The 12,378-nt window shown below is 46.4% G+C and overlaps 1 protein-coding gene across 3 annotated transcripts in view; it reads left to right on the forward strand.

Annotated features, from left to right (window-relative positions):
• Positions 1–12,378, forward strand: part of LOC138774354 (protocadherin Fat 4-like) — a 78,815-nt gene that overhangs the window by 11,413 nt on the left and 55,024 nt on the right. For all 3 annotated transcript variants that reach the window (XM_069955123.1, XM_069955125.1, XM_069955124.1), the window contains exons 11-17: positions 651–905; positions 1,738–1,836; positions 3,209–3,381; positions 3,514–3,662; positions 4,090–4,382; positions 4,637–4,906; positions 5,491–5,628. In XM_069955123.1, coding sequence (XP_069811224.1) covers positions 651–905; positions 1,738–1,836; positions 3,209–3,381; positions 3,514–3,662; positions 4,090–4,382; positions 4,637–4,906; positions 5,491–5,628 — 1,377 coding nt within the window. The remainder of the gene's footprint in view (positions 1–650; positions 906–1,737; positions 1,837–3,208; positions 3,382–3,513; positions 3,663–4,089; positions 4,383–4,636; positions 4,907–5,490; positions 5,629–12,378) is intronic.

Below are 12,378 nucleotides of genomic sequence, written 5' to 3' on the forward strand. Positions count from 1 at the left end.
GTGTAAGGCAGTTATTTGGTGCAGGCAGTCTTAGCTTCCCCATTGTGTTTACATGGAATACTGATCTGAACGGTCAGAGAGCTGAGAACCTCAAATGGTCACCTGCAGTACAGGAGTCAGGAAGGTGTGGGTAGCCATTAGAGTTGGGATGTAGTATTAAATGGCAACCATTCATGAGTAGGTGACTACAGAATACATGGTTTTTCCAAGTCCACCAGAGCAAGAATCACTTTTTTGCACTGCCTTTCTGTTCTGGATGATAAATCCAGGATTCTCTAAGGTCTTAATACAGTCCCACTACCTCCAAAAATAAGGAGAGGTTAGAAAGCAAACTGTTGGGTCACCATGAATTGTGCCAATATGAATTGCATTGTGTTACTCTTGATTGGACTTTAGACCAATAGGTCACTAGGGACTACGCGGTGCTCACTGAAGACTGCACTCTGGTGTAACAGGAACATGGAAAAGTTCATGGTAATGGGTCACCAGTGTACCCAGTATGCATTGGGAACCTTCAATGCAGGTTAACCCATTAGTCAGTAGACTAATCCGTGAAATATCATGCACAGCATTTCATGACTATTACTATTACTCATCTTATACCTAAATTGTATGTGACCTTGCATTGTCTCCCAATGTCTGCTTTGCAGGTCTTTGTGTTTGATGCAGCATCCGGTGGAAGGAATTCCAGTGCAGAGGTCATTATAAACATAACTGATGTCAATGATAATAACCCACAGTTTCATAACCTGCCACTCCATTATATGGTACCTGAAGGGGACTACACGGAAAACAACCCCCTCCTGGTGGCCACATTAAATGTGACTGACTCAGATACAGGATTAAATGGAAATGTTACAATAACTGCGCATGCTGAAGATGGAGACCAGAGTTTCAATGTTCAGGTAAGAGATCCGTCCATTGTAAGCATTGGAAGGGCATTACATAATATGCACCACATACTGAAGTGTCATTGAGGAGCTATAGCTGGCTCCAGGAGGATTTAAACAGTGACACAATTTTCAGTATTTAGCCATGAATTTGTGTTGGGATTGTAGGTTTTCACCTTTTTAAGGGGTTGTTTGGGGAAAAATGGCCCCCATTTTGTAAATTATTCACATTAGTGCATGTGGATCTTTATTCAGATTGCATCTAGCATCACATGACCTTCTCAGTTGGGATTTCAGCATTTTCACAGTCCTTCTGCTCTTCACTTACCTCTGATGTGATCACTGAAGGCCTATACTGTATGCCGAAACCCAAGCTAACTTCCCCATACAAGCTCGGAGTGATCAGGGCACTTGCGCTAGTAAAGACAGACCACTGCTGTGCACGGCTGTCATCATGGCTGTATTTGAAAGCCAAAATGCTCCAATAAAGGAAATAGTTTTTTATGTCATTTTTAAAGATGGGCACAACTCGAGTATGCTGAAGTCCGTCCGAACCTGGAAGTCTTAGAATCGGTGGCTGAAGATGTTGGAAGCAGCCCTTGGCAGTATCCATGTTTTCCGGGGCTCTCTAGGGCTGCATCTAACTTCTTCAGCCACTGGTAATCAAATGTTGAGATTTCTGGGTTCGGACGGACTAGAGCATGCGCTCATCTCTAATCATTTTGTAGCCACTGATGCCAATCCTGTTTTTATTTTGCCGTCTTGCCCCTTCATTCCAGAAATAGAGAGATTTTACTTTTTGCTTAATTTTTACTTAAATTTTACCTTGTTTTTTTTTCTCTTTTAGAATGGGAATATTTTTGTTTCTAGGCCACTAGACAGAGAAATGAAGGACAAATATGTGCTGTTTTTAATAGCATCAGATAAAGGAAGTCCACCGAGACAGGTAATGTGAAGATTATAGGTAGGATATGTTATATGGGTTACACCAAAATAAACATTCAGACATTCGGAAAGAGTTAACATACTCATACCCAGAGCAAATGCCTTAATATGGTAATAAAGTATCACCCAATCTTTTTAAAATGGGGGATCCCCAAAGAAAGTGATCATCTCCTGAATAAACTCCACAACTACCCCATACCTGCTTGGCTATCCTTTTTCACGAATAAAACATCTACCATGGTGAAGCAGCCTAAACGTAAATTAGTCCTTATCTGATCTTTTCAGCCCTTTGACTATTCTACAATATATGTTTAAATAACTTTTTGTGGTCATTCAGACATATACCCACAGCACGGACATTTTTTTTTCTTAGATATAAACATATCTAAGGGGCTAATAGACTAATAGGCCCATTTTAACTCGGTTGGAAATGGGAGATTAGAGAAACTGAGCGTATCGCGAAAAATCGCTCATGGGGACTAGATAGCCAGACCAACCAACACCCTTTTGCTTTCACCTCGTAGCCCTATAGGAGATTACCTTAGAACACTGGAGTGTCTTGAGCTTTATCTCGGTGTGTCTGGCAAATTGATTTTGGTAGCCCCGACGGGGGTAAAAAACCTAGCTAGTGGTTCTCTCCTCAACGGGCACAGAGCTGGTTAAGTGCTCTCTCCAGTACACGATTAACCTGACAGTGTATAGTTTTAATACACCTATCACCTTGCACAGTTTTCTTTATTTTGTTTATGTCTATTTTATATGAATTAAATAAAAGTTATATTTTATAAAATAGTAAATTCAGGCACTATTGGGGAGTCATATCCCTTGTTGTAAATAGTGAAAAGATGCCTCCATTTTGGGTTTTGGGATCTAGTTGCTCCCCAACATATCTAAGGGGGGCATTGGGATTAACTGTACACAAATTTGAATGTTGAGGCTTCACTGGAGGTGTCCATTAAGGGTCACATTAAGCAAATCGATTTTAAACGATTAACGACAGCTACCTGAAATCGTTCACCATATTACACAGAACGATAGTCGTTACGATTGTTACTACGATTGTTTACTCCGTCTGATCCCAGAAAATGAACAAACAATGTGAAATGAACGAATGAGCGAAAGATTTGCAAATGATTAACAATTATTTTAAGCTCAAAAGATGCGATCAACGACACACAAGCGATTTTCTGATCCTGCATTCACACGAAAGGATTATTTTTAAATTGGAACAATTTTTTACATGATAAACGCCCAATGTGATAGGACCCCCATTCCTCCCTTTTATAGGTGGTCACTTTTGAGTACTCGCTAGGAATCTGTGGTGTCTTCATGTAACCTAGTACTTAGTGTAATACAGTTCCTCTACCTCCTAGAGCTTTGCAGATGCAGTGATTGTCGTAGAGGACGTTAATGACCATGTCCCAACTTTTACGAAAGAAGAATACTCTGCGGAACTGATCCTAAACAAAGTAAAAGCCGGAGATATGATTATCTCAGTATCAGCTACTGACCTGGATATCGGAAACAATTCTCTTATTTCTTATAGGTAACACAAAACTGAAATAAGATTCTAGAGGGTATTCGTTCTCTTTACATTCTTTTATACTAAGGGTTTTGGATACTTTTTTTTGCTTTGAGTATAGTTATTCTTTAAATGAAGCTGTGAGTATACTTTTAGGTTTGCGCAGGCTCATAGTGGATTTTCCATCAATAAAGAAAATGGGGACATCTTTTTGACAAGTGATGTATCTGCCCATACCATGGGAACAAATATAGTGATACCAGTGATTGCAACTGATCATGGTGCCCCGGCCTTGTCATCTACTGGTAAGTTGCTTCCAGTTGTCTCTGAAAAGTAATATTGTATTTATTTACCAGTTTGCTTTTACAAGGTGGAGTCTTCACACCGGGCAGGACACAGCAGATAAGATAATTTAGTAGCTGAATTATCAAGTTCTTTCATTTAGAATTTGAAATAAACTATTTCTATGAAAAACAGATTATTTTTTTACTTCTTTTCTATTAATGGCATACCCATTTTTTCCATTCTTATATCCTACGACTATTAACATGATATACTACCCATGTTCCAGCCCAGAGGGAGTGCAGATTTTTTTGCAAAGTTCGGAATGAATCTTCATTCAGGAAGTTTGGTTTGCTCATCTCTACACATTTAGTTTACAGTATGTTACCCTTAATGTTGTTGATTTCATACTGTATTTTTTAAATCATTTTCTATATCCTTTTATTTTAGCTACTGTAATTGTCAAAGTTTCAGAAGGCCAGACAGAGTTTGTGAATTCCAACTATAGTTTCAGTGTTCCTGAAGGGATGCCAGAAGGCAGTGATGTTGGCGCCATTCAGCTCACTACTGGACCAGATGTGTCAGTAACGTACATTGTTCAAACATATCCAGATGTATTCTCCATTACAGAAAAAGGTACAATAATTACACGTGCCATATTAGATCGAGAGGAACAAGACAGCTATGATCTTCTTGTGACAGCCGTGGACTCACAGGATCCACCTAACACAGCAGCTGCATTGGTAAGATGTATATATTCTTGTGCTAGAATGAAATATTAGAAACTTCTTGCAAAATTGGTGACATCCTTCAACCCTAGTAGGGGTAACATTACACGAGAGTATTAGCATGAGGCCGTAATACGGATGCACAATATGCATGTATTATGGATATAGTATGGCATCAATATCTCTTTGGGATTGATATACTGAAGACAATACAAAATGAATATATAATTCCTATTGGCCGCACTCATTTCTGTTATCTTCTTTGTTAGATCACCATCAGTGTAATTGATGTGAACGATAACTCGCCAGTCTTTCCACCACTCCTAAAATCAAATGTCACATGTCTCGAAAACAAGACTTTCGTTGATTTGGCCAACATTGTTGCAGCTGACCCGGACACTGGAAATAACAGTGCCGTAACATACTCTTTGGAAAATGACTTTGATGGTACCTTTCGCATTAACAGTGTTACTGGAGAATTACTGAATGTAAAGCCATTGGACGCAGATAAAACAGATAGCTATGATATCAAAGTAATAGTGAGTACTGAATTCTCCGGATGTCTCTTCTTTTTATGATGACAGAGAAGGGCGATTCTATCTGCTTGGCACAGGCAGTTACAGAAATAATTTTATAATTGTCTTCAATTGACCGTCACCATGTAGATATAAGAAAGACCAAGTATCCAAGTACATCTTTATCAAGTCCTTATGTCATGTCATAGTCAACCATTGACTGTTATGGGCTATATGGCCTCTTGAGAAAGATGAGCAAAGCCAATAGAAAATGAAATGGCATAGAGCTTTCCTAGCACTGATGGCACATTATCGGCAGAGGTCACACTGGTCAGACCACCATGAACTGGACTTTAATGGTTTACCCTATTGATGTCTTTAATGACAATGCCCCTACTGGACTTTAATGGTTTACCCTATTGATGTCTTTAATGACAATGCCCCTACTGGACTTTAATGGTTTACCCTATTGATGTCTTTAATGACAATGCCCCTACGTGACTTTAATGGTTTATCCTATTGATGTCTTTAATGACAATGCCCCTACCCCCCGGATAGATAATTTTAGTGGCCACACTGGGTTATATATTACAATTATTTTTCTACAGGCTCAAGATTCTGGGATCCCACCACTGTCTTCTACAGCACTTATCCATGTCACTGTGCAGGATGTTGATGATAACAAGCCCGTCTTTAAAAGGAATATATACAACATTACAATAAAAGAAAATGAACCTCCTCACGTGGTAATAATGCATCAATAAATTAAGTATACGTATACATATAACACTAGTAACATTACTTAATATGTATTCTGAATTGAAGGAAAACTCTGGGCAAATAGAAATAAATCATGGAGGGGGGGGGACAGAACAATTAAGGGATACTTACCTGTCCCCATGTGCCTGCATTGCCACCACTCACAGTCCCCCTCTGATCTCCCGATCCTGTGATGCCATGACCTAGCCCAGAAATGCTCGCTCAGCCAATCAGTGACTGAGGCGGGGCATCTCTGCGGTCACTGACTGACTGAGCGGTCAGTTCTTCTTGATTGTTATGTTTATTTTAGGTATATATTTTTTTTCATTTACCCCTTTAACCAATAAAAATACAGTACTTATTTTTTATTTTTTTTTTGTAAATCAAGATTTATTGACAGTTTTTCACAACAGAACAAGCAAAGAGGAGATAGGATACTCCTGCACAGAGAAGATATCAGCCTATAAATAAGTAAGGAGAGAATGAACAAATAAGTAAAATAGACAAAGTGCGAGGAGAAGCCAGGTAGCTAGGCTTGTACGTTCCCCATAAAGAGGCAGTCAGGAGGTAACAAGTCCTCCAACAAACAGCATAGGCAAAGAAATGTCGCCGAAACGTAGCGAAACAGATGCTAGTGTGAAGGGTCACCTAGTGACCTAATAGAGATACGTAAGCTATAACAATAACAGGCAAATATATTTGCAAGAACACGGAGATAGAAAAAAAAGAAAAATATATAGGAAGTGAAGAAAGAACAAGAAAGAAAGAAAAGAGAAAGAAAAGAGGGGAAAGAAGGGAGGGCGGGGGGGATGGGGAAGGGAGGAGCGGGGAGGAACCCCCACCTGAACTCCCCCCAGAGTGTCAGGAGTACATATAGATTGCCAAAAGAGGGCTGCTACGCCAGCCATCGTGCCAGAGAGGCGTCTGCCTTAAAAGTGAGCCATGGGAGCCAGGTACGCTCCACCTTCTTGCTGCGGCCCTGCTCCTCCGCTGTCAAAGACTCCATTCGGTAAATAAAGTCCATCTCGAGAACCCACTCAGCAACGGAAGGTGCTACCGTGGACTTCCAGTGTCTAGGGATGACAGTTCTAGCCGCCGTCAGAAAGTGGCGCAGCAAACCCTTCTTGGCAGCAGAGGAGGGGCCAGGCACCAGGGAAAGCAAGGCCAAGGCAGGAGAGGGGGCCACATCTTTATCTGTAACTACATTATAGATCTCGAAGACCGCTTCCCAAAAGGGTCGCAGCGTGGGGCAATCCCACCAAATATGAAGCATAGATCCCACAGCAGTCATGCAGCGCCAGCACGTATCAGGAACGTTTGGGTATACCTTATGGAGCAGAGAGGGGCAACGGTACCATCGCGTTAGAATTTTAAAATTCTTCTCCTGAGCATGGCAGGCCAAAGGCCATTTATGCGTGAGAGTGAATATTTTCACCAGGTCTGGCTCAGAGAGTGTAACACCGAGTTCCCGTTCCCAGGCCGAGATGTAAGGCAGGACCTGGTCTGCATCTTTAGCCAGTAGGAGGCGATATAATTGGGAGATGGCTCTCTCCGGAGGTGACTGTTGCAGGAGCAGAGATTCTAGCTCAGTTTGTTCAGTGATACGAATGCCTCCCGGAAAGTGTCGGGCCAAATATGCCTTTAACTGTTCGTACTCCAACCAGGGCAGCTTCCTCCCCGGGCAGAGATCCTGTAACTCCTCTAATGGCTGGATCACAGCTGCTGACCCCAGAACCTGGCTGATCCTGGCGCCCTCCGAGGCCGACCAAAGCAAAAAGGTGGGTCGGTCACAGGCCGGTGGGAAGGCCGGGTCTCCAAATAGGGGGCTCATAAGCCCCGGGCGGCGTGAGAGGTTGTAAAGTGGGAGGAGCCGGTCCCAAGCCTGTAAAAAGTATCTAGTAATCGGGGGAAAAGAAGCCAGCGGAGGGCGATGTACCGGGAATATCCAGGGCAAGGACCGAAGAGGTACAGGGGACAGCGCCCCTTCAACCGCAACCCACTGTTTATCAGAAGCTCTATGAAACCAGTCAACTAGGCGCAGCAATATACAGGCCTTGCTATACAAGGAAAAATCGGGGAGGCCGGCTCCGCCGTTCTGTTTAGTCCGCGTAAGCGTTTTGTACTTAATGCGCGGGCGCACTGAGCCCCAGACAAACCTGCGAAAGAGGGTTTGTAATTGTTTCAGAAAAATGCTCGGGATGCAAACCGGTAGGGCCTGAAAAAGATACAGGAATCTAGGGAGGACATCCATCTTAAGGACATTAATCCTACCAAACCAGGAGAGGCAGGCACGGTTATAGTTTGATAAGTCTGTTTTCGTACGGGCCAACAGGGGGGGGAAATTGAGAGAGAATAAGGAAGTCAGGTCCGTGGGGACCCACACCCCTAGGTACTTGAGGGCTCGAGATTGCCACTTAAAGGAGACTGAGTCGCGTAGTTGACGCACCAGGGTAGCCGGGAGGGAGACATTTAAGGCTTCGGTCTTTGAATAATTCACCTTGAAGTTGCTAACTAGGCCATACAGATCAAATTCTCTGAGGACCGCAGGAATGGACACAGCTGGATCGGATACATAGAGTAACAGGTCGTCCGCATAGAGCGCCGCCTTATAATGGGAGCCTCCCAGACGGATACCCGAAATGTCCGGAGATGCCCGCAAGGCCACCGCCAAATGTTCCATGGCTAAAACATAGAGCAGCGGGGACAGCGGGCAGCCCTGTCGAGTCCCATTTGCGATCGACAGAGGAGTCGATAAGAGGCCATTGACTTTAACCCTAGCTGTGGGGCCATTATACAGAGCCATAATTTTGCCCAGCATCTCCTCCCCCAGGCCAACCTGCCCCAGCGTTGCCCGCAGGAATGCCCAGTGGACGCGGTCGAACGCTTTCTCGGCGTCGATCGATATCAGGCAAGCTGGGGACCGCGTCCCCTGGGCATGCGACATCAACAACAAAGTCTTGTTGAGATTGTCCCGCGCTTCACGGCGGGGGACAAAGCCCACTTGATCAGTATGGACAACAGCAGGGAGCAATGGTGCCAGTCTACTCGCTATCATTTTAGAGAAAAATTTTATATCTGAATTTATCAATGATATTGGGCGATAACTAGCACACAGGGACGTGTCCTTGCCAGGTTTCGGGAGTACTACAATAGTGGCCATCAGGGATTGGGAGGGGAAAGAGCAGGAAGGGGAGATAGAGTTGAAGACCCGGGTTAAAAAAGGGGTGAGCAGGGGAGAAAACAATTTGTAGAAGGGGGCAGTAAACCCATCCGGACCCGGGCTCTTCCCATTGGGCGTATTCTTAATGACTAATGCCACTTCGGCCTCAGAGAATGGGGAATCCAGTGCGGCCGCCTCTTCCCCAGAGAGAGTAGGCAGTGCCGTGGAAGTGACATATGAATCCACTTTTGCTCGGAAGGTATCATCGTCCATATCATGCAGAGGCCCTTTAAGGTTATATAAGGCCTGGTAATACTCCCGAAAGACCGCGACAATGTCTGCGGGGTCGTGCGTAGTGCCATGTCTCGCGACAATAGAGGGTACAAAAGAGCTGCCCGTTTTGGGGTGGAGAAATCTGGCCAAGGGTGCGCCACATTTGTTGGAGTGCTCATAGTAGAAACGACGTAGTCGTTCCCGGAAGCGGGTGTATTTTTGATCAATTAGGGCCTTCAATTGAGTCCTAGCCTCCAACAAGGACGCCAAGACCTCAGGGTTCAGGGATTGCTTATGGGCCAGCTCGTCCTGTTGTATCTTAGCGAGCAGGGCTTGAATTTTAGCACCATGGGCGCGTTTTAGTCTGGCACCATTTTGGATAAGGACCCCCCGAAGCACGCACTTGAGTGCCTCCCACTGGGTGGGTAAAGGTGTCTCATCTGCCCTGTGATTATTCAGGAAGTCAGCTATAGCAGTCTTGATATTAGCCTGGCATACTACATCCTTCAGGAGGTTAGGGTTGAGGCGCCAGGATCCCTCCCGTGGTATCTGATTGGGGAGGGGAAGGGACAAGGACACCGAGGAGTGATCCGCCCACACTATCGGGTCTATGGATGTCGAAGGGCGCCAGGAAAGCAGGTGGTGATCAATGAGGAAGAAATCTATCCGACTATAAGAGTCATGGACCGAGGAATAGTACGTATAGTCTCTCACCCCTGGATGAAGTATCCGCCACACGTCCACCAGCCTATTGTCGAAAAGCGACCTTTTGAGAGCACGTAGCTGGGTGGGAGAGATGGAGGATCTGCCCGAGGAGGAGTCCACCCGACGGTCCAACACCAGGTTAAAGTCTCCTGCGGTAATCAGGAGGCCATCGGCAAAACGAGTCAGCTCCCTGAGATATCGCCGTCCCATCCGGACCTGGTTCTGGTTGGGGAGATAAAAATTAGCAATAGTAAACACTCTCTCAGCCAGTTGGAGCTTTAGAAAAAGGTACCGTCCCTCCGGGTCAATGCAAGTATCTAGTACGGATACAGGTAGCGATTTGTGTAGAGCTATGCTTACTCCCTTCGTTCTGGCATTTGCATTAGTACTGTGAAACCACTGACTGTAGTATCGATTAGGTATAGACGGGACATGTCCCGTTTTGAAGTGGGTTTCCTGGAGCAACAAGATGTGAGCCCTCTTTTTGTGCATATGGTAAAGTATCTGCGAACGCCTCTCAGGTTTGTTAAAGCCCCTGACATTCAGTGTAGTGATCTGGAGGGAATTCATGGTGAGGGGGAAACTGGGAAGGGGGAGGGGGAAAAAAAGGATAAGAGAGAGAGGAAGAAGGGGAGATGATAGAGGGGGCAACCAGAGAGACCCGAAGAGAGGGGTCCTCAATTACCCGGAAGAAGGAAGAGTAAAAAGGAAAGAGAGAAGGATAAGGACAGAAAAGTAGACAATCTGTCCGCCTCAATCCACTAAGGACGGAGGAAAAGAAATACACTAACGTGTAACTGTGTTTATCTCAAACACTTCAGGTGAGCTATGTGGGAAGTGACTGGAGAAGCAGATAAAAAGATACCGTACGTCCCCAGCACCTCACCGCCCGAACATTGAAAATTCAGAAGCAATAATAACAATAACAAAAAACTAATTTTCTACCAGAGCAGATTTGGGCTGAGCTGTGGCAATGCATAAACCAGGACATGAACAGGGAGACGAAAACAGGGAGACAAAACACCAATGAGGACGCCGTGCCCGCAGGCGCCGAGCGCAGGCGACGCCACCAGCAAAAGGGATAACAAGGTGAAGACCAGCGGCGGCGACGCCGGCGCGCGGCCCGCACGCACAGCAACCCCCCCACGATCCTATAAGAGGGATCGAAATCCCCCGAGCCCCCCAACAGACAACAAAAGGGAGCCACAGCGTCCCCCCGCCCACCCCCAAAATTATAGGGAGGCCAGGGCATATCAGCCCCCCAAGACAAGGTCCCATGTTGCAGTATACATAGAGTCCCAAGCATCGCCGTGAGGTGCCTAGAGGTAAGGGAAAGTAGGGAAGGAAAGGGACGGGGAAGAATTAGGGGGGGAAGAAAGGGAGGAGAGGACCGGGAAGGGCAGAGAAGGGAATGGGATAGGGGGGTTAGGAGGTCACAGGGGAAGTAGGCATCAGGTCACCCCACAGGCAATCGCCAAGTAGTGGCCTGCAAGTCCAGGGTAGGTCAATCCACGGCCAATTTCAAGAGGCCGCACGAGGCCTGTCTTCACAGGTCAGCCGGTGGTGGTTCTGGAGATCGCCGCCTGCGCCTCCTTTCCGGTGGAGGCCTTCGGGGGCCAGGGCGATCAGGCCCAGCTCCATGGGGAAGTGGCGGATGGAACGGCCACTCTGAGATACTGACTCGGGGAAGGTCCAAAGTCTCTAACACCGCTGGGAGATCAGATGGCGTACGGAGGTGGATGTTGCCCGCCGGGTGCCGGATCTGCAGCTGAAAAGGGTACCCCCATGAGTAGGAGACATTGCGATCCCGAAGCGCAGCAAGCAGTGGGCGGAGCGCTCGTCTCTTGGCCAGAGTCGTGCGGGATAGATCCGTGAGTAACTGGACAGCCGCCCCATTGAAGTCTATCGGCCCCCGATCTCTTGCCTTGCGCATGATAGCTTCCTTAATCTGGAAGTAGTGGATCCTGCACACCACATCCCGGGGTCTAGCAGGATCATTGCTGGGGGGGCCGAGAGTCCTATGCGCACGGTCCATTTCCAGGGGTGCCGATGGAGGCTTGCCCAGTAGTGGATTGAAAATGCCCTGGAGCGTATGCATAAGATCTTGGGGCTTGACAGACTCAGGGATCCCCCGTACCCGAATGTTATTACGGCGGTTGCGGTTTTCCGCGTCGTCCGCCATGTCATAGAGCATCTGGATCTGCTGGGTGTGGAGATCTAGTTGGGACCTGTGAGTCTGCAGTTCATCCTGTAAATCCCCAGTGGCATGCTCCAGAGATTGGACCGTAGTGGATAGGGAGATCAGGTCATCTCTGAGGGCTCTTATCTCTGTTTTACAGACGGCCTCCATACGCTTAATATAGCCCTCCATATCAGCTTTAGTGGGCATGGCGGCCATTTGTGACTGCAGGGCACAGAGCTCCTTACCGGTGGGCCCGGACGGGCTGGAGGCGGAGGCGGAGGATACATCTGGCGTGAGCTGGTCCCGGAGCAGGGCAGGGAAGTCCTGGGACAAAGCAGGCGCCCCCTCATGTGCAGGCCCGGCCTGTCCGGCAGCGGCGGCCGCAGCCGCGGATGGAGCAATGCTGGCGGCCATCTT

Source organism: Dendropsophus ebraccatus, chromosome 15 (genome assembly GCF_027789765.1).
Source record: "Dendropsophus ebraccatus isolate aDenEbr1 chromosome 15, aDenEbr1.pat, whole genome shotgun sequence".
NCBI lineage: Eukaryota > Metazoa > Chordata > Amphibia > Anura > Hylidae > Dendropsophus > Dendropsophus ebraccatus.